This window comes from Oryzias latipes, chromosome 16 (genome assembly GCF_002234675.1).
Source record: "Oryzias latipes chromosome 16, ASM223467v1".
In the NCBI taxonomy this organism is placed as follows: domain Eukaryota; kingdom Metazoa; phylum Chordata; class Actinopteri; order Beloniformes; family Adrianichthyidae; genus Oryzias; species Oryzias latipes.
The window spans coordinates 26191698-26218311 of NC_019874.2; the positions used below are offsets into that span (position 1 = coordinate 26191698).

The 26614-nt window shown below is 40.0% G+C and overlaps 1 protein-coding gene across 1 annotated transcript; it reads left to right on the plus strand.

Moving 5' to 3' along the window:
* Nucleotides 1-3093: 3093 nt before the first annotated feature.
* sh3bp5 (SH3 domain binding protein 5) lies at nucleotides 3094-26289 on the plus strand. The gene is made up of 9 exons (XM_023964253.1): nucleotides 3094-3469; nucleotides 4771-4833; nucleotides 9249-9377; nucleotides 19746-19910; nucleotides 20333-20463; nucleotides 21693-21735; nucleotides 22115-22337; nucleotides 24032-24388; nucleotides 25599-26289. Exons 1-9 carry the CDS (start codon nucleotides 3392-3394, stop codon nucleotides 25811-25813), a joined length of 1404 nt encoding a protein of 467 aa, XP_023820021.1. The 5' UTR covers nucleotides 3094-3391; the 3' UTR covers nucleotides 25814-26289.
* The last annotated feature ends 325 nt before the right edge of the window (nucleotides 26290-26614 follow it).

Below are 26614 nucleotides of genomic sequence, written 5' to 3' on the forward strand. Positions count from 1 at the left end.
TTCTGAGTGGTCTTTTAAGTATGATTACACAGTTTTTTAGCCAAAATAAAAAAAAGCTATATTTTTTTTTTAGGACATCTTTTCAGCAGAGCGGCAGTAGTTCATCAGAAATTCGCCTCTGGGTTGAACATGGGACTGTTTGCACGGACATACCCATGTTGATATCCCAGCATTCCTTTTTTTACACTCTCTCTCTCGCTAGCTTACAGCCCCTAACATTAGCGTGGCAAAAAGAAAAAAGGCGAGTAATATCAGAGTTATTCAGCCATCCAGATTTGAGCCAGATGGCAGCTCAAATGAGAAAGAAGAAGATGCACATGGACACGTTAACACGTGATTGTCTGCAAATGGATGCAGGTAGACTTTGGCCCTAGGAATAGTTTTCATCTGTTCCTGATCCATCGTAATCTGGATAAAGAAACACAGTTTTAAGCATACATTCTTATATATAAATATATTCCCTCCATCATGAGAAAAATATTACAAGAACATGTAAGATGCGGCTGCTTCTCCAAGACCCCCCACAGGCCCAGACAACCCATAAATTTGCAGCAACCTCACCGGTTAACCACCATACTGGTGCATGAGACTACAGACTTTGCCATCCCAAAGCACTGACGGCATAGAGTTTGTGAGTGAAGCCTGATGCTGATGGCACAGTGGTGTCATTGGTGTGCTGCCAGTAGCCTCTCATAGCACATACTGTACTGAGAGGAAAGTCTGCATTTTAGTCTCTTCTGTTGTCTCATAGTAACATTGTGAAAATCCAGTCATGCGTGTTTGAACCAGAGGGCAGTTTTCAACAAAAGAAAGAGGAAGTTGATTCATGAAGAAGAATTTTGGTCAGTTTTTCACTTCCTATTGCTTTCCAGAGTGTTCAGAGCACTAAAGTGAGGTCAGAGTTTCTTACTTGTGTGCAGAGAGGAACAGAATGAAAGAAACATCCATGTAAGCTTGATGGCTGTTTCATTGGGTCTAAGGTAGTGTGTGTGTCAAAAAAGTGGGATGGGTTATATTTGACAACATTCTGCTGGATGTTAAAAAAATAAATATTTTACAGAAAGATTTTCTCTGGTGCACACCGTCGTCAAAAGCTTTGAAAGATATTGTGTGTTCAAAACAAATTTGGTTTGTTTGAAAATTACAAATTTGTACTTGAAAAAGTATCTACAGTACTTGAGGTGAAATATGTTGTACACATGTTTTTTTTTGGTTGTTTAGAGACTACGTCTCTTGGCTGGCCTGGGAACGTTACGGGGTCCCAGGAACTGGAGGAAGAGGGAAGTCTGGGCGTCTTTGCTTAGACTGATGGATGGATGGATGGATGGATGGATGGATGGATGGATGGATGGATGGATGGATGGATGGATGATGAAATCCAAGAAGATGGATGAAGAGAACTGATGAAGCTTCTTGGATGATGCATTACTTTTGATTCTATATTGCTACTAAATCCTTTTATTAAGATGAAATGGTAAGTATTGAAAAATAGTTTTTTTTCTTAACTTATTATGTATTCAAAACCTTATATTATTATTATTTTATTTGTATGAAGTTAATATGGGTGTTAATAGATGAAAAATAGGATTGTGGTTGTAACTGTAATAAATTTTGCACACAAAAAAAAGCACACAATTGGAAGATAAATAAAATGACTGGCAATCCTTTTGTCTTTTCCCCCCCAAAATAGAAACTCTTCATAAACAGATGATGGACTTGAGGGGCTGGAAATGATTTAATCCAATCAAATTGTTATTTAAAGAATAGATAAAACCAAAACCATATATTGATTTTTTTTCTTAAAAAAACGTTTCTTAATTTTTCTGATGCAAAAGTACTTTTTTTTAAACATTGTTATTTTTTATATATTACTGTTATTGATACATTAAAATAACAAATATGTAGGAACTTTTAAACTGATTTAATACACTCTATATCAGTGTTTTTCAACCTTTTTTGAGCCACGGCACACTTTAACCTTGACAAAAATCCCGCGGCACACCAGCATCCAAAAAAAAATCAGAGATTCATGATGGTCTGTATTGATCGACAGCCCCCCCGCAATCTCACGTGCATTTTTGTGATAATTGTGGCCGGAAAAGCAGGAAGTTGCGGCTGTTTTTTCTAAGAGATGAAATGAAAGTTAAATTAGAAAATTTAGAAACTGTTTGTTTGTTGTGGTTTCAAGGCGTTTCGCAAGGACAACTCATTGTGCGCTGGGACACTGCGCTGGGACACCTTTAAGCCAATGCATCATGGGAGATGTAGTGTGAAAACTGCCGAAAACTTGCAGAAAGACTCGCGTCTCTGAGCTTCATTGTATTGTCCACTTGTTTCACGGTCTGACACCGGACTCTGTGGAAAGCTACACCGCTAAAGAAGAGCTTTAGCTGGCATTTTTGTTAGAACTGAGCGACTTTATCAGCAGAATTAAGAACAAGGAAGTGAAGACTTTAAGCACTTCTGATTGGTCAGACTGATGACATATGATTAAGCCTTCAAGAATGATTGGTGGAGACAGTTAAAGGGACGGGACTTTTCCGCAAACTGTCATAGCTGCAGGGAAATCGCGGTAGCGTCATTCTTATCAAAATTTCTTTAATAGAATTAAATAAACACAAAGAAAAAGTCATTTTAAGATCTTTTATATTCCTAACTACTCAGTGTTTTATCAGGGCCTGTTTAGATGAACAAAGAGCTGATATCCTGGAGATGGGAAATGTTTTTAGATCAGTGAATGATTAATGAGGGCAATCTCCCACGGCACACTAGTGTGCCGCGGCACACTGGTTGAAAAACACTGCTCTATATTACACTCACTCACCAATGGTGGCACTAGCTTAGCCATAGGGAAGTGTCATGCCCAAAGGCACTTTGGCAGGCAGAGCAGTAACCAAACCTGTGATCCTTTGCTATCACTGTGGCTGCTCAAACAACATTTGGGTTTATATTTAAAAAAAAATACATCGTATTGAATCAATTGTGATTTTATTTGTAATTGACACATAAAGTTGTCGGCGCTACTTAACGTGGCGGAGACTCCACAGCTGTGCGTCACGGATCACCCCTCATACCGAGGGGGGCGTTCCCGCTCCGTGTCTCCGTGGCGGAGCTCCGCGCTGCTCATTCCCACGGGCTGCTCGGAGGACACCAGGGCGAGGAGGAGGAGGAGGAGGAGTGCAGCTGGACCAGCCGAGCAGAAACAAGCAACGATGTTGGAAAAGAGCAGTTGTTTAGTTTAACTAGTGGCGTTCGTCTGAGACACATGTGAGAGGTGGAGGACCGCGGCGAACCCAGATGAGAGCGAGCCGTGCCGTGCCGTGCCGTGCTGGCTGCTTCTTCTGGCTGTAACGTCCGTCTTTTGTTAGCCTGGCATCTCTTCACTCCCAACATGGATCGCTCAGAGAAGGAGAGCAGGTCGGACGAAGAAGCCGATTATGAAGAAGAGGAGGTGGATCCCAGAATCCAGGTGGGCATTAAAAATAATCGTATTTATTTTAATTTTTACTGTCCCCTTCCCCCCCCCCCCCGTTAGTATTCAAATGGTAAAATCCACTGATTTGGGCTAACAGGAACGTCCTATCTTGTTACTGCCACCAGATTGTGTTTATTTTCTTTCATAGTTTGACAAGATTTGTGCTAAATATTATATTTATGTTTTTGCTTGCAATTTACTTTCATGTTTTTTCTGCAGCAGGTTGTGCTTATGAAACGTCTCCCCATAATACAATACACCTAATAATGTAAATCACAAAGTAGCTAAAATGGTCATTTAAAATTTCAAAACAAAATTAGATTAATATCTGTGTGATTTTCAAATACATCTTTGAAAAAAACCGAGTGCAATTGAACGCAACGTTTCTAAAACGTCTTTGTCTGTGCCTAAAAGAACATTTCAATGAGCTACACAAGTTCACAAACTGGTAATGCAAAAAAATAAAAAATAAAACTACCAGGAAAAAAATCCCAATGTCACCAAATTTAATATCTCGTATCTGAGGATGTTTTGTACTATAGTGTCTTTAGATGATCCTCATGTCATCACATTTAAGGCAGAGATAGGGACAAATCATCAAAGGATGAATCGCTGACTAAGATAGTTACTGCAGCAGTTTTAAAAAATGTAAAATGGTAAAGGATGATGGGATTGGACTCATCCACTGAAGGGCTTGGGTGCTCCTAACACCCTCATTAGAAGCCAAACTGTCTATTTTCTGAGCTACAAAAAGACTATTCATAGACCTTCACCTTTTTAGGAATATGCAAACAAAATAGACATTTCATCTCATTTTTTTCCCCTCTTGCTTCCTCATGCAGAACTGTCGGTTCATTTTCAGAAAATATTGGAATTTGCTTGGATTTTTCCTTTTTTGATTTATTTTTAAAGCGTTTCCAGTGGTCTTTTATGGTGATGATGCCGTTTTTTGAGCCAAAAAAAAGAAAAACGAAGCTAGATCATAGTTTCTGTAGAGCAGCAGAAACTATGGGCAAAACAATAAAGACTTTAAATGGTTTCCATGTTTGCTCCTGTCTTGTGAACTTCAAAATGCTGCAGCAGGGATTATGTCGCAGTAAATCTGTGTATCTATATAGTTTATAGCCTATCAATCTTTTTGTCATTGGTAGTCAAACAAAACCGGTGATTTAGGATAAATCCTTATCCTCTTGTACATTTGGACTCTTGTTTATGGTATTTAGAAGTCGACATGCTTCCCCCCCCCCCCCCCCATTTGCTTTATCTTTATTTCTTTATCCATCTTTCTCCTTCAGGGAGAGCTGGAGAAACTTAACCAATCCAGTGATGACATCAACAGATGTGAAACAGAGCTGGAGGTCAGTGCATTTCAACATCATCGGTTCTGTTTGGTTCTGTTATTGATGCTTGTACGCAGGTTTGTGCTTGGACGCTCAGGTCCTTTTATTTATCTTTTGTTTTGTTATTATTATTTTTTTGGCTATTGTTTAATATGAAATTGACATATGTGACACAATATCTTTTTAAGTTTTCAAAATCTGATAATTCACATAGAATCCTTAGCAAATTGAGAAAAAATAACTATGAAAGGACTACAAATGTACTGTATTTCTATATAAAAAGTGGCCTTTTGTTGTTGGCTGTATTTACTCTGATGGAGCAAAGTTCAGGTTCTGTCGAAGCGTCTTTTACATAACACGGTCTTAAAGTTAAACCAAGTCAAATCCGAGCACAAGACCTTGTTTTTAACACGGCTTTCAACTGATCTTTGATTCTCACTAAAAGCAGAAAAGGCTGATGACTTCTATTTATGTAGGTCAGTGACATTCGGTCCTGTTATAAAGCAAGTCCAAAGTCCGGTTGCAGGTCAGAGCTCACCGTCTGAAGAGGTTTCCTTAGAAATTCTGTTTTCTGTGTCTGCACCGACATTGGGGGAAAGTGTTCAATACACGTCTTCACCTCCTTTTAGATGCTTCTTTATGTTTTTCTTGAACTAAAGGGATGTTTGCGACTCTCTTAACTTTGTGCTGAATGGTGCTTTAACCTCTTAATGCGAGCAGATGCACCTCGTAAGCCACAGCAGTTATTGCGCTTCTTTAGACAAAAACGCTTTATGTTCCCCCATAAGAATATCAACTCTAACCCGTCATTTTTCACATCTCTGTCGGTTTCTGATGGCGAATGGAAAGCTGAAGTTATACGGACAGATGGGTACTCCACCCAACCCAACAAACAATGTGCTGAAAAAGGCCAGTTGAGGAGGTCAAAGTGTAGTAACCAACGTGTTCAGTTTAGTGCATCCACGGGTTTAAAAAAAAAAAAGGCCATCAGGCCTTGTTGTTGAGCTTTCGGTGCATCCCGTCATGTATGTTTTTGGTGTGAACTTGGACGTCTTGACTTGGGAGTCGATTCAAATTTGCTCCATATAAAAGACGGAATCCGGTGGTTTTCTTAGGAACTGCAACATATGCAAAAATGACTTATGCACGCTTTTTGATGAAGGTGTTTAGGAACTGAACGGCTTTAAAAAAAAACAGAATGCGAATGATGTTTTATAGAAAACATTTTCTCATAGGTTACCTTTTCTAAAACAATCCAGCATTTTACATTCAGTCCTGCCAACACCTTCTGTTTGCTTTACACCACGATTTCCTGTTTTTCTTTGATGTAAAGTCCCTGGAAAATTCTGGACAGCCCATCTTTTTACTGTTTGCTAATGATTGACGGTCCCTGATGTTCTTATGTTGAGACATTTCTCTTCAGCAAAAACGGTGTAGCTTTGTTAAAAAAAAGCCGTTTTTGTGCTTTCAGACATTCTCAGTTTTCTAAAGTTTGTCCGTTTGCGTTTAGATTTTCCAAATGTGTCTTTTTTTTGTCTTCCCCCCCCATACAGAAAAAAGTGCAGGTGGACGTCTATTTTATTTAGTGACTACAATGGAAAGCAAAACTGCAACCGTCAGGGAGCAAGTTCTGTCCTGTCCCAACTGAAAAACAAACATGCAACTCCAGAAATCACATGACGTCTACATTTCCCCATGAAAATCCTCTTCTTTTACCCATATTTTAGTGTCATCTGTCGGCGGCCTGACCAGTTTTTTGGTTTTGTTCTGACTTAATAATTTAGAAACCTGAAAGACGGTAAACTTTGTGAGATTTTAATGACTGTGAGCGTTTCTCTTATCCCCAGTGAGGCCGGTTATCTTGCTTTATTTTATTTTTTCTTCATGAAGTGGTCAGAGGTGGTGTTGTGACTGAAGCAGGGTTTAAAATAAAAAACCTTTTATAAAAAAACAAAAAAAAAACTTTAAGGTTTTGACATGAAGCCATGCGTTACTGAAAATAAATCAAAGTTTGAGAATAATTCAATTCAAATGTGTCCGAGGTTTTGGATTCTATTGTTGGGTGTTAGTTTCTCCCCTTTTTCCTAGTTGGTCACAAGTAAAATAAAAAATACTAGGAATTTCAAATGCTGACTCTTGACGTTTACCATTACAACTGACCAACCCTGTTGTAATTTTGTTTTCAGGGTGCGCAGAACTTTAAAAAAGGTCACAATTCTTGCCATTTAAGCGCTTTAATGTCACGTAGTGACCATTTCCCTGTGGATCTGCTGTCAAACGGAACCACACTAAAAATGCTTTCTTTGATTTCTTTCCTATTATAATTATGCTCCAGCTCATTTCATTATAAAATATTACTTTGGTAAAACATTATGTGGAATAAATTTTAAAGAATGAACGTCACGTTTTTGCAAGGCAGAAGTTATGTACATTTGCTGCAAAAATGACTTTTTACATTACATTTCTGAAACCACTTACTGTCTAAAAATACAGTCTGTCTCGCTGTAACAAAATAATCTTCAATTCTTTTTTTTTATTTTTTATTGATCATACAGAGCTTTAACGTGTTTAATTTCCTGGTGCAGTTTGACATGTCCACACTTTTAGTCTAAAAGCTTTTATAGGTTATATCGTCATCGTAATCGCGAGTTTTCCTCACATCGTGCAGCCCTCATTGGAACACTATGAACTTGTTTTTGGGGCTTTGCTCTTTTGAAAATAACCTCTAATGATTCTTTCTGGTGATGTTGGAAAAGTCTTCTCTGATCTGAGATTTGGGAGAATCTAGAATATCTCACCAAGTCGTTGAGGCTCTTTTTGAAACTCTTCGACTAAAGCAACAAGACTTATGATGTCTGCCAGGATTTTCTTGTTTACGATCTCCTCGACACAAAAACAATCTAGTGAAACTAATCAGATGATAGCAGACTGTGTAAATAATGGATTTGTTTGCTGAGGCGTCAAGAATACTCAGTCAATTTCACTTTGTTTAAACAAATAGAAGCCAAATCAGCAAGTTTGACTTCAGCCTGCAGATGATGACAGGAGTTTAGCCTGTTCTGACATGAAGATCTGTTCAAGGGAAATGCACACAGAGAGAGATGTGATAGAGAGGCATGTTGGTAAATGAAGATGGGAATCTTTATGGTCTTTTCATTGGTTCAATTCAGTCCAATTCAATTTTATTTATATAGCCCAAATTCACAACAATAGTCGTCTCATTCGTACAAGTAATTGTAAAGTAAACATAAAATCAAAAGGATCATGAATACATAGAATTCAATAGGAAAATACGAAACTTAACTAACTTAACAGACTAAACTAAAGTGGGCATCCCTGCCCTAAGACCCTCCTTCACGGTAAGGAAAAACTAAAAAAAAAGAAAAAGAAATGCATTGGTAAGTACGTAAGTACATTTTATTCCTATATGCCTTTCACAGACAGAAGTTACAAGGGTCTTCACAGGTTAAAATATATAATGCATATAAAAACATAAAAGAGATGAGGTGACCTTTTGTTTCTAAGCAAACTATTTGGCAAAAAAGTCAAGAAATACATTTGAAAAATATGTATATATTATGCTAAAAGTCCTGTTTGTTTGTCAAGGATGCTGAGATGCATTCTAGACAAACTGCAACTTTTCAAGAGGCTTTGATCTTTTTATGCATGTAGAGGGTGTCTGTACTCACATGGATCCATTTAAGTTTGATGGTTTAAAAGCTGGATCCACCCATCCATCCATCCACCCATCCACCCATCCATCCACCCATCCATCCACCCATCCATCCATCCATCCATCCACCCATCCATCCATCCATCCATCCACCCATCCATCCACCCATCCATCCATCCAGAGAGATTAGAGATTAAATGCTGGTCTTGATTGAGTTGGCTTTGGGGTTTTCCCGTGTTTATTGGGACGGACTTGTTCTCATGAAATCTGTGTCAGCTCCATCTGGTCCTTGCTGTGACCACTTTCCTCACTTAAATGAACACTAATAGATGTAGATTGTTTATTTGGTACTTTTTTTTTTTGTAAATTAGTGGCTTTTATTGTTTGTCTTCTGAATGGTATGGATTTGTTTTGGTCATCTTTCGATTTCTTTTCAAAGCATTTTTTTCTCTCTGCTCCTAATTTACAACAATTTCAATAAAGAAATGCTCAGAAATGCATTTTTGAGCCTAATTTTCTTTTTTTCCTCCATCATAAGAAAAAGGCTACAAGAAGATGTTAGAAATGGGAAAAAACACAATTTTGGGCGTCTTTCAGCGCATGAATGTAGTTTGATCCATTCTTGGCAATTGGTAGAATAAATCATCTTGTAATTTCAGTTCAGCTTCCCTCGTCAAAATTGGAGATCAGGAAGTTAAATATGTTAATTGTACTTGCTGATATCCCTGATTGTAATGATCTGCTTGGTTCCGTCTCCCAGGATGCACGGCAGAAGTTCCGCTCTGTTCTGGTTGAGGCCACAGTGAAGCTGGATGAACTGGTGAAGAAGATCGGCAAAGCCGTGGAGGAGTCCAAACCGTACTGGGAGGCCCGCAGACTGGCCAGACAGGTTGGTTACTGAAGGAAGGCATGAAGGAAGGGATGTAGGGGTAAACAAAAAAAAATGTTTCTGCTGCTCTGAAGCCCAACAAGTCTCAGCTTGCAGACACGGAAACTGAAACAACTGATGAAGATTCTTCATCCTCAGTCGTCCTTCTGGTTTAAACCCTGAGACACAAGATATCCTAGATTTAGATGAGGATGAGCTCACAGTGTGTTACAGCAAAAATAATGATCGCCACACAGTAAAGGGAATTAATAAGCTACACCTGGCTTTTGTCCACCCACTCTGAGGTGTGGTCTCTGCAGTTAGGCTCAACAGGGCCGGGCGTGCAAAAATATGGTTCGTGCAAAAATATGGTTCTTGTGAGCTAAAGTTCCAGTCAATTTTAGCAGCAACTGACATGGTTTAGGAGCTAAACAGACCATGACCCTAAAAAACACTTGGGTCTCTAATAAACAAGTAAATGGACTGTTTCATTGTTCTAAATTTGAATAGTGTAAAAATGTTGTTACTGATTGGACTCGCCCCAGTTCTCTCTCCTTCTCAAATGTGGCCTGTTTAAACCGAAGAGATGTGCTCTAAATTCTCCTCAGTTACAGGGTGAGAGGACTGAAACTACAAAATAATTTGAGATCTCGTTTTCACTTCCTTTTTTAGGCTCACCCGCTGTTTGTGGTTTATGCAGATTAGGGGAAGAAGCCACCTGTCCTATAAAAAAATCCATCAGAGACCTGCGCTTCTGATTCTGGGCTTCATACCATAAATCATAAAAGCTTGGCTTTATTCGAGTTTTTTGTTGTTTTTTGGATTCTTCTATAAAGAAAATGGTTCCTGTCAAAAAGTGTTATTGTGAAAGTTGTTATGGTGAAAGAGTTTCTGTGACTCTGCAGTTGGACTTCTCTCTTTACATCATGTTTGTACTTTTGTAACCTTTATAAACAAAGTTCACTGAAAACCTTCTGTCATGATCAGCAGCAGGGAAGTACCAGGATTATTATAGCTTGTAGGTCTTTTGAACACTTTGACATTTACCTTATTTATTCCTAAAGAGACGTTCCTATGTAAATGTGGACATTTGCAGGAAGTTCTGACCTAAATGAATGACACATAGAAGCACTTATGCTGTTTGAAGGGCCTGATGCCTTTCAGCTCAAACATAACTAGCTTTTGACTTTGTATTTTTCTGCACCTTACACTTTAAACTCTGCCATCTAAATGTAACCTGCTGTTGTTTGGTTACCTAAAGCGAATGTAGATGAGGCAAGAATACAAAGATGAGCACTGATGAGATGTTTTCCAGGAACATACATTGAGATGACAGAAAAACAAGTTTTTATTCTCTTCACATCTTAAGTCTCTTAAAGAAATAGGGCGATCTGGCTGATTTGACAAAAACAACTATCTCGTTCTTCATAAACTGCTAGTTTAGGATTACCTGCTTTTCTTACCTATACAATGTTCCAAAAGCTTTTCTTTCTGTGGTGCATAAAAGAGAAGCAACTTTATACTTTTGAGTCTGCTCTTCATAGAAGTTTAACAGTTTTACAAAAATTGCATTCCCAAACTCTGGAGCGGTCTGCTTCTGTTGACTCATCTTAGGCTTCTAAAACTCACTTGAAGACTTTTCTATTTTGTTTTATCCAGTTGAAATTTTTCCACTTGTATTTTGAAGCCCTTGTTTATTTTTCTGGGAGAAAGTGCAATAAAAGTCAGCTTTGCTATTCTCAAACTTTGTCTTTTGGGGAAAAATTTCCTGCCATGTTGATATTTTGCAGCGTATGCTTTGTTTGGTTCAAAAGTGGACGCGGAGGCACAAATTTCCTCTGAAGCTGGAGGGACGACTTTACCCAACATTGTCTTCCTTTCTGATATTAGCATTTATAACCATTACATTCTATTTATGCCAATATCGGCATAACAATGGGTTACTAACAGGTAGTGAACCACCTGAGAACACCATTTATGAAGGATTAGCTCACCGCATTTCTCTGCTTTTAAAAGAAATAAAACATTGAACATTTGATGAAAACAAACCTTTTATGTCTTCTTAACACTTCAGAAGTTTCTTGGATGTTTTAATTTAGTAGTTTTTGAGTTTTCCTCTTCCCTTTTCTGTCTGTTTTTTCTTTTTTTTTTTTTTTTTTTTCTTCCTTTTTATTTAACTTGTCCTGTCCAACAGCTAGGCAAACAGATGAGAGCTGAGGGCCTCTTGTGTTGGACATATTTTATTTTAACTTTTCTGTCTTTACTGATTCCCTTTTGGTGATTTTAGTAAGATCCAGGCATCAAAACTGCCAAGTTTATGCTAGCATGCGGCTGTGTATCACCGGGTTAGAGGTTTGAAAATAGTCTATTAAGCTTTTTATCTTCTGGCCTTCATAAACTTTTTTTTTTTTAAATCTGATGGAATATTATGAGGCTGCTTTATGGATGCTTTTATCTTTGTCTTGAAGCAAACATAAAAGAGTCAGCAGCACTTTTGAATGCTCTTTCATGGCTGAAGACTGAAGCAAACACGAATCTTTGAAGCAAATTTCCCTCAATTAACGAAGCCAAAACTTTACATTTTTAGAGCCTTGTTGATCCCTGAAAGGGATAAGATGGTGGTTGGTAGAGAACGGCTGTATGAATGCAATCGTTTGGGCCGGACATGCTCTACTGTTGCACCATTATTCTCCACAGAGTTTGGAAAGTGTTTGTTGCATGTTCGAGATGATGATGCAAACATGCTTTTAGCTAACATTTCCTGAGAAAGAGGACGTTTCTAACATCAGAGCTTCACTTGGTACATAACCTGTACTGTGCTTCTTGTTTGATTAGCTGTTCTTTTGGAGGGGAAGTAAGTGGAGTGACTCTGGATTTACTGCTGGATGGACACAAAGGCCTCTGTCTGATTTAGATTTAAGTGTTTGTACATCTTTCAGTAAAACTCTTAGATTAATGATTCATAAATGAGTTTTTATCCTAAAACACAATCCTGAGTTTTAAAATATTGATAAATATCTAATAAACATTCTTGTTGTTTGTGTTTTTTTTGTGCAGTTTAATATTTATCCTCTGATGCTGAAGATGCCAGTTTTTCACATTCCTTTCCTACTTCTTTGTATTTAGAGGAAAATAGTTATTTAGGCAACTAAATAGAAGATTTTCAAAAGTTTTATCAGCTGTTTTAATGTTTAACCACCAAAATCGAACCCATTTGCCGCCTGGACTTTGATTTCTGTGAAAACCTTAATGATTTTTCATCATCTCCGTTCAGTTGTTGACTGGACTGAGTCCCGTTGCTACAGATTGCCTCACAGTTGATCCTCGTTGGTGTTCAGATGCAGAGCGTTCTGCTCCTGCTGCTTCATAGCAAGCCCACATCCATTCATCCACAGATTGCTCCTGGGATTTGGTATGACATGACTGTGCCGATCGTGCTGAGCGTGTTTCAGGGATGTCAATGAGCGTCTCCGGTCTGCTGCATGTCAGGCGTTACCCTTGATGTTACATTTATTTTCGTTTTCTGACAGATGAGGCCAAGATGAGATTAAATGTTTTTCCCAAGGACCTTTTTTAGTTACTGCTGCTTTAATCAATGTTTTGGCTTCCACGGCTTATTTTATCCATCTGCTTTTGTCAGAATAAAATCATTTTTGTCGGCTTCCTAGTGTTTGAGGTGACTGTCATCAGAAGCTGTCAAGTCCAACACTTGGTGACACAAAGTGTCCGCCTCAGGACTGTTCTGGCGGAGGCCATCAATGTTTCATGAGTGAAACTCGTGACCTTTCTGGCAGAGAGAAATGTCTCCAGACAGAAAATCATCAGAGAGCTTTAAGCTCCACTTTTTCATTTTGATCTCAACGATAAAGGTCGCCCAGGTGGTTCAAAGAGAGCCGCAACGGTGAGAGCATTAGAGACCTGAGGAACCATCCGTTTTTCGATCTGAGATTGAAAAGACGAGATCTACACTGCCTCAGGAAACCTCATTTGAATTCACTTACAGTGGGTTAAGATTTAGTGTGAATCATTTTTCTTTATTAAACATAAACACATGACCGTCCCTTTACTCGCACTTGAACAAGAGGCTGTAAGGATCCTCTGGCCTCATGTGAAGTGGCATTTTCATTGTTTTTTTGAGGCGCTGCGTGCATGTCAAAGCTTGAAAGGGGACTCTTTCTAACAAAGTCGACAGGATTTCCTTCTGCTGGATAACAGATGTGACCGTTTCTTTGGGAACCGCAGAGAGTAGAGCTGCAGTGACGGTATCGGTTTTGTATTACGATGAAGATTTGAAGTAGGGGTGTGCCAAAATATCGATTTGGTGATATATCGCGATATTTAGTCCTGTAATTGATTCTCGATGCGTCTTTATCAAGTATCGACCTTTTATGTACGTTTAAAGATCCTGTAAAACATGATATTAACCATCCTTTGGTAAGACGATTCTTCGGAGGGTAGATAGGGTGCCCTCGTTGCAAGATTGGCTGTCGCGGGCGGACGAAGAGGAATGCACATTCAAACAAAGATGGCGGAGAGGAAAGACAAGGAAAATAGAGAGAGCAGCAAGTTAAAAGACGCGCCGGCAGCATTGAAGCTGCATCACACGGAGTTGTGTGACAAAGCCGTGGTTATTGCTGGCCTGAAGCCGACACAGCCCAGCGCGGATACCTTTTTCTAAAGCAGCAAAATCTGAAGGTGTGCCAAAGTGTTTGTAGGAGGCGGGGCAAAAGAGGCAGAAGCCAACATGATGTCTAAAGACTAGCGATAAGAAAAATGTCAACAAATTGAGACATCAGGATGATGATGATGCCTTGATGTCTGGGTTTTCTGTGCAATGAGACTATATATCTGGTGGAATCATCTGATATATTGCATATATAGTCAGAATGCTTTAGACAAGATTCTACATTTGTGCACTCAACCCAGTAGAAGTTCAATCAATAAAATCCTTTTTGGAGAGATTCCCCTTTCAGGGAACAGAATGATCTTAACGAAAACCCATCCTGCCTTTCCGGATAGATTAACTTTGTAAGGGTTGAGTATTCCTTTGATACAGGTGAGACTTTGAGAGTGGACAGCTGGAGCAGCAGTGTGTAAATGTGGTGATAAAATGGGTTAAAGTGTGTTTTAGCCTCAGTGTGACTGCTATAAAATCAGATACGTAAACGTCAGCGTCAGCGTTCTAGGATAAGGCTGTGCATTCCACTCCAGCACAGCAAGGAAAAGTGACTAAAAGCAAAAATATGCTCTCATTTGACCCATTTTCTTCCTGACTGAAGCTTGGTTGACTGCTGGGCGGAGTTTCATCAGCGAACACTGAAACGGTTGGATTTCAATTCAGAGGAATAATTTGATTTTTTTAATCATTTCATTCAGTTTCTATTCTATTCTTACATTTTTATTCATAAACTAGTTTTTATTATGAAAAGCCCTTTCACATAACTAGTGATGTAAAATAAACTATAGTAGAACTTTCCTTTCTACCTTTATTAAGTTTTGCATCAAATACCACTGAGTGGAAGAAAAAAATTGGTCAATCGTCTTTTTTGTTTTTGTTTAAGTCTTCATTTCTTTTGTTCTCGAGGGGAATCGAGGAAGTTTCTCTCTACAGTGAAATGTACATTATAAATGAAAAAATGCACCGTAGTTCCTTTCTTTTTTGCATTGTGTTCTTGTTTTTTCTGTTCTTCAAAAGTCTGCTAAACAAATCCGTGACGGGAACCTGTACTCGTTGTAGATCCGGATATTGCTGCTTCTGCTTCTGCTTCTTTGTGAGTCTCAGTCGTAGAATCCCCTTTCAGTTCTGCATTACTTGGTCGTTATCTTCTTTCTGTAGACTCTTGACTCTCTGACCTTCACAGTACGGTGCAATGATCTAAATATGAATAACTAATGTTGAGAAGTGTGGAGAGACTATGAAGCTGGCGTGCAGAGAGGATTTAGAGGAGACGGCGAAGCCTTAACTGGAAGAGGAGGAATAGAAAATCAGAAATGTTGCAAAAGGCAGAAAGACTAAGATGAATATTGAGAGTGACGGGTTGGAAGAAACGGTAGAGGGAGATGTGGATGAATGCAGAGATGTGAGAACTGTGGAGATGGATGGAGGAGGACAGGGGAGTGGAAGAAGCCGAGTCATGGCCGGGGATGCTAGAAAGAAGTGATCTGAAGAAAGTGAAGACAAAGTGGTGTTTGCCTCAGACCGGTATAGCATTTCTTTTGCCTATAACAGGTCAAAACTGTGGCGTCGAGAGCCTCTGTTGACGGGCAGACCTTGTTTTGCTGTCTGTGAGCCCTGAGGCCACGCCGGAACTAAAGGAGGATGTCAGACGTGTGAGGTGACTCCTGCCACGTCTACAAAGGTTTCTTTCTCTGTCGTTTTCATTGTCCGGACATGTTTTATAAATGTTACATAAACAGTGTCAGAATTCAAATCAACAACATGTAAAGGTCATGTAAGGGTTCATTCTGACAAAAACATTTAAAGTGGATTTTTGTGTGTGTGTGTCCTCACAATAACTGATTTAAGTGCACCTCCTGAACCATAGTAGGGCATTTGACCTCCATATTTCTATGGAAAGTCAACTAAACTAAAACCCATATATCGAACTGTTTTATTCTTTGTGGTTTTATTCTCCGCATCACTTTGTGAGCGTCGTCTTTGAACTCATCAGAGTAGACAGATTCTTTCCACCAGCGAACACGTGAAACTCTGGAGAAAAGTAGGGCAGAAGAAAAAGAACAAGAATCCTTTTTGATTTAAGAAGAATGTGAAAAATATGACACAGTTCTAGTCAAACCCACCAACCAAGGAAAATGTGTGGAAAGATTGAATGTCTTTGGGCTACGAGAGTCTATCTGGCTCTTTACTGTTGCCACTGAAGCAGCTCCGTCCTACATCTGTGGTCATAAAAGCCGGTGAACCTGACGGCCTCAAGTGTTAACGGAGACGGGATCACGTTTTTCACCAAAATAGGGACGTCATCCGATTTAGTTTCTTCTGAATCGCATTCATGTCAAAGCACTAAACGGAAAAGTAAGAGGAACAAGTCCCGTCAGGGGGCTGTTAATCCAGTCAGATCCAAATCGGTTTAATCCAATTCAGTCTGTTTTGACTGCGTTTAAAGTCCCACTCACATCAGATTTTGATCCATTGAAAAAATAAAAAAAAACTGTTGTTTTTTTATTTCAAGAGTTCATTAGAAATTTGCCTCTGAGCTGTGGGCGGGACCACTGGTATGTTGGAGCAACCCCGCCCCCCTTCCCCTCTTTGTTGCTGACAGCTTATTTTTTCTTCTGCTCCACAATCACAAAAATTTGAATAAAGACATAAAAATGCAATTTAAGCTTAATTGTCGTAATATCCTCATCATAAAAATACTACAAGAACATGTTACAAACACACAAAGACGATTTCCATCGGAGCGGGTCTGTTAAAAGAGCAAATGTGAGAGACAAACGGAGGAACTCCACACATTCTGGAACAATCTGCAACAATTAACCTTCATGATTAAGGTCTAGCAGTGAACTTCCTTTACATCCCGTCCAAATGAAGAGTCCAACTGAAAACCTCCCACTGTTCATGGCAGCGACTGCTGTGTTGGGTAACAGGAACCGATTGGATTCTCTCTGTGTGAACGCGGTTTTCAAAACGCCTGTGAACGAGTCAAAGATCCACATGACTGTAACAAGCGGGGGTTGTTTGGATCCTGCTGCACTGGCATTTGGATGCGCAGAGCTAATGACATTACAGGGAGCATGTGGTGATGTCAGAGAGCTTGCAGACGGAGGAGAAATCTGATGAAGACGGCTTGTGGCTTCCAGCGTCAGTGACTGACAGGTTCTTGGAAATTTTCAACTCTTCTGGGCCTCATCATCACAAACACGGAGGGAGGAATCAAGACCAATAAGAAAAAAATTCGGAGATTGGAATAATTTAATTTCTAAGCGATTCACATTTGAGATCTTTAAACACCGCAAAACTTGATTACTGACTTTTTTTTCTTTTTGCAAAAAACATGATATTCATTATAAGCTAATTTATCCAGTTTGAACTGGTGAAAATAAGCTTTATTTTTATGGTTTGCAGTTTGGCCTGAGTTTGCTCTAGTTTACGTAAAACCAAGATTGTTTTCAAGCCTTTTTTCTAACCCTACATAGCCCTAAATGACCAGCAGGCACAGGGCCAGTCACACATCTCTGTATTTAGTGACAGCTGCAACTTTTCTCTAAACCTGTCAAGTGAACCAAAGTTTTCCCGTCTGCAGCTTTTCTTTCTATATCTATAACCCTAGAAGAGCTTAGCCAATCTACTTTTCTTTTCTCTGTTATTTTGTTTATTTAAAAAAGTTGTCTTGTTTTAGGTAAAACAGCATATTTTGTGTTAAATATGAGTTTACTTTGTTCTAAACCTGAGGTTTTTTTGTGGTTCTTACATGTTTAAAGTCCCACTCCAACCATATTTTTTTCTATTGTAAAAGCATTCCCATCGGTCTTTTAATTAGGATTATGCCATTTTAGCTCAAATCAATCTTTTGGGTTGTGGGTGGGACTGCTGGCATGGTAGTTTGTCTAGCTAATTTCCCAGCATGCCTTTTTTATGCTCTCTCTTGCTTTAACATCTGCCTCATAAGCCCAAGCTAACATTAGCGTAGCAATAATGGAAGTATCCAGCCGCACAGCTTAGAGGCAGACGGCAGCTCAGACGAGGAAAATGAAGACCTTAATTCATCTATTTGTCTGCAAGTGGAGGATCGAGAAGTGTCCACGGCAGCAGCTGTGTCACAAGTCCGAGCTTTTTCAAACATCCGGTTTCTATCTGCTACTGATCCAACGTGACTTTAACGAAGAAATGCTCAGAGACGCAGTTTTAATCTAAAATTCTTTCATACGTGTCCTCCATTATGAGAAAAATGCTACAAGAAGCAAAAACACCACTTTGGAGTGGATCTTTAAAGTTTCAGAATGTCCTGAAATTTATGACTAAAAACTAAGATATACTTTGAAATGATTCTGCTGGGCCTTTCAGGTTCAGGAAGAAAAAATGTCACTGGAAATATTAGAATATAGTGGATGTTGCTCTGCTGCATGGGAATAACTAAAGGAAATTGGGATCAGGGAAGAAAACAGCAAACAAAAAGCATTCATCTGTTGAAACAATGGAATACTTAGAATGCAGAGATTCATTCCACATTGTTACTTTTGTTCCTGTGAATTAAAAACACAGAATAGAAGAGTTTAAATTCTTCTAACGTTTGAATAATATATATGCTTAAGGTATACAAATAAAAGCTTTTACCTAACTGCTACTACAGGTTCTACCAACTATTTAAGGACTTGAAGTAAAAGCTTGGTGCCTTCTTTACCTTTGTTCACATTTAAACAAAACCAACACAAATGACTCCAACAATTAGTTAGTTCCCTTAACAACTCTTCAGTGATTTGGGGTTGCTGTCATGTCTGCTTGTGAGCAGATTTCACACGTCTAGCCTCAGAGACCACAGCGGCAGACGAGCGCTGTGATGTTCCAGAGGGTCGGCGCTCCCGCCGCCAGCATGACAGCAGCTTTATCTGCTGCTTGCTGCTGCGCCTGACGTGCATCCCAGAGATCACAGGAATGAGATCAGGAGCGTCTCCTGCAGCTGGAGAGCTGTGCTGTTGGTGTTTACTTCTGCAGAGATTTTTAGTAACTTGGAATCAGATGTTTTTGTTTATGTATTGGAGCAGATTTTTTTTTCCCCTCAGAGATGTGAAATCAATTTATCAAAGGTTAAAAGAGGATAAAACTAGTCAGTGTTCATGTGAGAACTGGTGTGAACCAAGCAACAAAAATCAAATGGAATCAGATGTTTTTGTTTATGTAATGGAGCAATGTTTTGTTATTTTTCTTAACCCTTGTGCTATCTTAGATGACCCCACGCTTGCATTGACGTGTTCTCCCTACCATGACAAAGGTGGATAAAGGTGGAAAGATTTCATGTAATCCATGGACACCAGTGAAGATCACAAATCATTGAAGAAAAAAGGTTCAGAGCACTGTCTAGTGGGTCTAGATGACCCAACTCCCAACGTTAAGGTGCCTAGGATGGCAAAAGGGTTAAAGGAGAAAAAATATCTGATCCCAAAAAACGTAAATGTGACATTACATTTTCCGTCTGTTTTTGATAAAACTCAAAGACAATCCCCAAAAGATCCTTCAAAATAAAGTTCCCAATTACACTCCTGACTGAACTCAAAGTAACATTTATTCAACATCTAAAATTCAAATTCAATTCAAATTTTAGTTTTTCTGTTCACACTGATATTTACCAAAGAGTTCAGGAAACTGGAACAACAAGCTGTAATGAATAATCTCTTTGAACCTTATTAATAACTCTCTATCTGTGTGTTCAGGCTCAGCTGGAGGCCCAAAAGGCCAGCCAGGGCTACCAGAAAGCCACAGAGGTTCTCCGTGCAGCGAAGGAAACCATCTCTCTGGCTGAGCAGAGGCTCCTGGAGGATGACAACCGACAGTTTGACTCTGCTTGGCAGGAGATGCTGAACCACGCCACACAGAGGGTGAGCTCGGGCTGCCTGCTTTGACCATTCATAGTTTTTTTTTAATTTGTTTAAACTCATTCCGCCGTTTATCTCCTTTTTTTTCCTAAGACAGCAACAATGTGAACTATGAAACTTAAAATTTGCCTCTTCTAGAACTGTTATGTTGATCCATCTTAAAACAAAATCAGTTCATTTCATTTGAAACGTCATAAAATGTATTCATCATATTTACTGTCAAAGGCACAAACAAAGATGAAGAAAAAAGCTGTTTTTTTGTGTCAGCTTTATAATAATAAATGCATTATTTTTGTTGAGTTTAAAGTTCACTTTTTGTATTAATTCTTTTGCAAATGATGAGAAAATGCTTAATAAAATCCTCTGCTGGTTCTCCCTCGTCTCTGAAAGCTCTTCTAATGGCGAGTTCTGATTGGCTGTTACAGGTAATGGAGGCAGAACACACCAAGACCAGAAGTGAGCTTCTACACAAGGAGACGGCGTCCAAATACACGGCAGCTACCAGCTGCATGAAGCAGCTGGAGAAGAAGCTGAAACGAACCATCAGCAAGTCCAAGTAAGAGTTTTGATCTCAGATTCCATAAACACACAAGAAAAACGAGTATTATGAAACAGGAACACTTACCTAAAAATAGTCATATGACTTTTATTTTTCTGTATTCAGACGCGTTTGCTTATTTTATTTCACATAATTTCATCAATCAGTCTCTGCCAGGCTGTGAAGGAAGCACAGCCTGGAATTAGCCGTGATGCAGCTTCCCCTTTCCGCTGAAACTCTTGTCACAAAGCTGGAGGTTTAGCACGAACAGCCAGGTGTTTAGGAGGAAGTGTGAACCAATGCGGTGAAAACACACCTGCAGCAAGTCACATGAGAGAGAAAACACACAACCCACATGCAGAATGTCCCCTTATTCTTTGCACTAGATCCTCTAAGGCAGAAGCCTGCAGTCCCACAAACCCAAACGTGCTGAAAACACCTGATGCAGGTGGAGAAAAGGGGCTGTTGGATCATCTGACCTCCTTTCTGTTCAACCAGTTTGTCCTTTTCTAGACCACCTTGTCTTTGATTTCAACAAGTTTTTTTTATTTTTTATTATCAAAATTCTTTAAAAACACATATTACAAAATACTACTTATTATTATTATTATTGCCAAAGTTTGTTCATTGGTGAAGAAATGTAATTATTATAAACTCAAAATCTAAAATCTATAAATCTCATGGCATTCATGGAGGTGCAGCTAAAAATCCGAGCTAATAAATGACTAAAAATAGGGTTAATAATAACATATGTCTCTACGTCGGAGTAATAAGTTGCTTCAGTTCTGCTCTACGTTTCACTTTTCCTCCTCTTTAGTTTTATGTGGGTCAGAAGTGACCATAGAAAGGAGTGGAACATTTGTTTCACGTGGCTTTTCACAGAAGCTCATTGTAGTTGTGTTTACGTGCCAACATCAGCACTTTGCAGCTGTTGGATAACACGCAAACACGTCCTCCTCTGTGGTCGCGCTCCAGCATCCAGCTCAGCCTCCTCTTCTGCTGTTTTCCTGCTAATCCTTTACTGTCGGTTCAAATCAAAAGCAGATCCTGTTGATTCTGATCCAAAGCGTTCTTTAGCCATCGCTCTCTCGTCTGTCCTACAAAGCTCTTCAGCTCCCAGTCTTCTGTGGGGTTGCCATGGTGATGATGTGGGTGCCGCTCTGATTTTCTGGGTTGCTGTGTATTCTCCCCCCTCTGATCTGTTCTCTTCCTCTCACCTGACTTCTCATCTTCTTCCTCCTCCACAGGCCGTACTTTGAGATGAAAGCAAAGTATTACCTGCAGCTGGAGGTGAGTAAAAACGACTTCACAGTCTTGACTTTTTAACCCATGTGCTATCTTAGATGACCCCAACCTTACATTGACGTGTTCTCCCTACCATGACAAAGGTGGATAAAGGTGGAAAGATTTCATGTAATCCATGGACATCAGTGAAGATCACAAATCACTGAAGAAAAAAGGTTCAGCGCACTGTCTAGTGGGTCTAGATGACCCAACTCCCAATGTTTAAGTGCCTAGGATAGCACAAGGGTTACATTGTTTATTTGAATACTCTTTCATATTTTCAAGTCCACTTCAATACTTAAATGTCAGATCACTGCATACAGACTTGACTTTGCAAGAAAAGCCTGCTTTAAGGTAAACCTTTGTTTCCTCTTCTGTCCCTCAGAACCTGAAGAAGATTGTCGACGAGCGGCAGGCCAAACTGTCTCAGGCCAAAGGCGAGTACAAAGCGGCCCTCAAAAACCTGGAGACCATTTCTGACGAGATCCACGAGCGCCGCCGCAGCAGTTGTGCGATGGGCCCCCGGGGGTCGGGCGTCGGTGCGGAGCGCGACAGCGTCTCCGGAGACGACATGTCCAGCTTTAAGATGGAGTCGGATGGAATCTCTAGTGAGTAAAGGCCGGTGACGATGGTGACGGGTAGCTTCGGCTCTAGAGTCATCCTCAGGACGTTCACAGCTAGAAACAGAAAATATTTGATTAAAGTTAAAACTCCTCTAAACCCATTTACAGGACGGAGAAATCCGAGTCAGTGAGTCTGATGAGGAGGCAAAGAAAAACAGTCCAGATGAAGACAAAATTCCTACAGTGTGCAGAAAAGTCTTCCTTATCCCTTGTGCCATCCTAGGCACTTTAACATTGGGAGTTTGGTCATCTAGCCCAGTGTTTTTCAACCAGTGTGCCGAGGGGAGATGGTCAGGTGTGCCGTGGGAAATTGCCCTCATTAACTGATCTAAAAACAGTTCCCATCTCCAGGATAACAGCTCTGTGTTCATCCAAACAGGCCCTGATAAAACACTGAGAAGTTCGGATTATGAAAGATCATAAAATACTTTGTGTTTATTTAATTCTATTAAAGACATTTTGATAAGAATGACGGTACCGCGATTTAGCTGCAACTAAAGCCGTTTTCTGAAAAGTTCCGTCCCTTTAACTGTTTCCGCCTATCATTCTTGGAATCTTAATCACATGTCATCAGTCTGACCAATCAGGAGTGGTTAAAGTCTTCACTTCCTTCTTCTGAATTCTGTTGATGAAGTCGCTCAGTTCTAACAAAAGTACCAGCTAAAGCTCATCTTCAGTGGTGTAGCTAGGCACCATGAAGCTCAGAGAGTCTTTCTGCGTTCAGCGGATTATTGAACTACATCTCCCATGATGAATAGGGTTAAAGTGACAGCGTGAGCATCTCGGCGCTCAATGAGTCTCTTCTCTTCACGTCTTGAAACAACAACGAACACACATCAAACAGTTTTAAATCTTTTAACTTAACTTTTATTACATCTTTTAGAAAAAACAGCTGCAGCTTCCAGCTTTTTCTGCCACAATTATCACAAAAATGCATGTGAGATTGTGGAGGGGCTGTAGATCAATACAGACTATGAGTTTCTCCTTTTTTTTAAATTTTTGAATGCTGGTGTGCCGCGGGATTTTTGTCAAGGTTAAAGTGTGCTGTGGCTCAAAAAAGGTTGAAAAACACTGATCTAGACCCACTAGACAGTGCTCTGAACCTTTTTTCTTCAATGATTTGGGATCTTCACTGGTGTCCATGGATTACATGAAATCCTCTCCACCTTTATCCACCTTTGTCATGGTAGGGAGAACACGTCAATGTAAGGATCGGGTCATTTTGACCCCATAGGATAACACAAGGGTTAAACTTCTCCAAATGAGGCTGAATGGCATCACAACTGAATCCATTGATCTTTCTGGTTTTATTAAAAAAAAAAAAAAGAAGAACAGATTATAGTTCATATGAAGACACTTGTGCATCCCACTAGTTTGGGAAAATCCAGGGTGTTGTAACCATGGTAACATCGGCCCATTTTAAGCATGTGCCGATTTGTAAGTGAAGGGAAAACGTGAGGCTGAAAATAACCCGCAGACACTCTCCGTGCGCTCACATGCTCCGATCTGTGAAAGCGGGAGCTTTCTTTGGTGAGGTGACACTGTCAGGACCTCACAGCTTCGTTTGGTACGCCCTCATGACCCGTTTCTCTGCCCTGTTCTCCATTTCTTTTCAGTCCCTAACTCCTCTTCTTGTTTTTTGTTTCCCACTTCCGTTCTTCTTCCTTCGTCCTCTACAGTGGTGTCTGAGTGTTTTGACGATGACCCGTGTGGGGGCGGCAGCATCGTATCGGAGGAAGACTGCGAGACTCGCTCCACCGGCAGCCTGGGTTCATCTCCCAGCAGCCCTCAGGAGCTCCTGTCCCCCTGCCCTTTCGTCAGCTCCTACTCTTCCTTTGGCATGTCTTCATCGGACTCCCCATCGCCCACACCATCCTCTTCTTCCTCCTCGTCCTCCCCAGCTCCCACGTCTCGACCCTGCAGCCTGGACCTGCCCAGCACCGTGACTCTGTCGGACTTCGGCCTGATCTCGCCCGTGCTGGGACCTCGCAGCGCGTGCAGCGGGGCGTCATCGCCCGAGTGTGACCTGGAAAGAGGTGGGTCGTGACACGGTTTTCCAGGTTTACCCACTTGATCAGAAATCGGACTAGAAACGGTGCAGATGCAGCGTTCACAGAAGAAAAGCATCAGACAAAGGCAAAGTTGTTGCCTCTGACATTTGGAGCAAATGAGAAAATGTGGTTTTGTTAAAAAGGACAAACGTGCTCTTACGGTGTATTTTCTGTTCTAAAACCAGCCAAATGTTCTAAAACCCACGTGTTTAGCAGAAATCCAGACATTTAATTTTTTACTCTTAGCCCAGTTAGCTGATCAAAATAAGAAAATCCAGTGGAAGTGTAGAAGAGCTTTTGCTGGGAAGGTCCACACGAATCACTGCTGCATGTCTGGACCTGCTGAATACCTCAATGCTGGGATCACCTTTGTGTTTTGGCTGCTATGATGTAGGGAGGGACGAGTGAGAAGTTCAGTCATAAGCTTCATAACTCATAAATCTGTAGCGTTTACAGAATACTCATTCTATCATTTTTGGTTCAAACTTTGAAAAATCATTTCTTCTCCTAACTACTGTATGATGGAGTATTAGGTCCACTGTTCAAAAAAAAATCACCATTTTGAGAATAAAGTCAGACAATTATTAGGAAAAAAAAGAGCAAAATTTCATGTTAATAAAACAGTAAAATTATGGTTTTTATCATTTACAGAGAAAACATCATTCTTTCTCAAACATAAAGTTGTCATTTTACTTTAAAACAGTTTGAAGCATTAATGTAAAACTTTATTCTTGTAAAGTATTGAAACTTCTATTTTCATTATTGTATGACTTTGGTCTCATAAGTTTTTTTCTCAAAATTTTGTAACTTTATTCTCATAATTTTAGACTTTGTTTCTCATAAGTGTACAACTTTCTCTTTATTGTACGACTTTATTCTCGTCAAATTTGACTTTATTCTCATAATTGTAAAGCTTTTTTCTTAAATGTACAACTTTTCTCATAATTGTGCTTTTTTTCCTTTTAAGGCAGTGTGTAATATTCAGTCATAATTTTACGTTTAAAGGTCAAATCCGTTTATATACTTATAAAGTTGAAAAGAAAATGTTTTTACTGCAAATCCAGTTTCATTATTATAGAGTTTATCATCCTAGCCACTAAAAAAAAAAAAAAAAAAGAAACCAAATGGTTTTGCTTTTGATGTAATGATTCCTAAAAAACAGTTTGAGATTCGAATGTCGTCTTTCCTCCTGCAGGCGACAGAGCGGAGGGAGCAGAAGGCGCCCTGGACAACGCTCCGCCCACTAATAACAACGTCCTAACCTCCAGCACTAAGCGAAGCTTCAGCTTGGAGACCCGCTTCAGCTTTCTGAACCTGCGCCGCCCGCGAGCCAACTGCACCAGAAACGTGGACGGCTGCTCCCAGAAGATGGAGGCGGGCCCAACCGTGGTCCTGCTCAAAGGAGTCTGAGGAGCAAAAAGAGAATCTGAAAACTATTTATAAGCTACCTGCCACTACTGCACTCCATCCCTAACCTTCAAACAGAGACGCTGAGGTGACCCCCACCCCTTCATGAGCACTGTACCCCTGGACAGCTGGAAACATGAGGAGCGCTCTTACTTTGAAAATCCTACATTTGAAATGTAAAAACATTTGTCCTTTAAACACTTAAAGGTTTTGTCACAAAACAAAAGAATCCAACATCTGAGCTTCTGCTGAAACTTATGCAGAGAGCGTGTGGACCGTGGTGATGAAGAGCGTCCTCCAGCATGCGGTACCGGTAGCACACGGCCCATGTTCTGCTTCCTTCAACACCTAAAACCACGACGGGACAATCATCACTGTCTTTTTAATCTGTTCTCATGTGTTCGATAATGCTGTATTTTCTGATGTTATGTATCTGATGTTCACATTTAGGATTCAAACGTAATAAAAATGTAAAAATATTTCAAGTTTTTGTTCTTTGCTAAACTTTTTACAAGTAGAAACCATTTGAAACATTTCAAATAACCCTTGTGCTATCTTAGATGACCCCACCCTTATATTGATGTGTTCTCCCTACCATGGCCGGCCCTCCCTATACGCGAAATACGCAGCCGCGTAGGGCCCCCGCCACCACCAGGGCCCCGAAGTGGCGAAAAAAAAATAAAAAAGAGCCAAATCTGGCAACCCATTTCATAGCACATCCGTACCAACGTGCGCTCTGAATGCTGTGCAAAAGAAAGTTGGCTGCACTTTAATGATTGCCCCCTTCAACACACCTGAACCAAT

What these genes read in the sequence shown, in the direction of transcription:
- sh3bp5 (XM_023964253.1), top strand. Translation starts at nt 3,392, where the DNA reads ATGGATCGCTCAGAGAAGGAGAGCAGGTCGGACGAAGAAGCCGATTAT. An exon ending in GATGTGAAACAGAGCTGGAG is followed by an intron (nt 4,834 to 9,248) that starts GTCAGTGCATTT and finishes TCCGTCTCCCAG; the next exon opens with GATGCACGGCAGAAGTTCCG. An exon ending in CGAACCATCAGCAAGTCCAA is followed by an intron (nt 20,464 to 21,692) that starts GTAAGAGTTTTG and finishes CCTCCTCCACAG; the next exon opens with GCCGTACTTTGAGATGAAAG.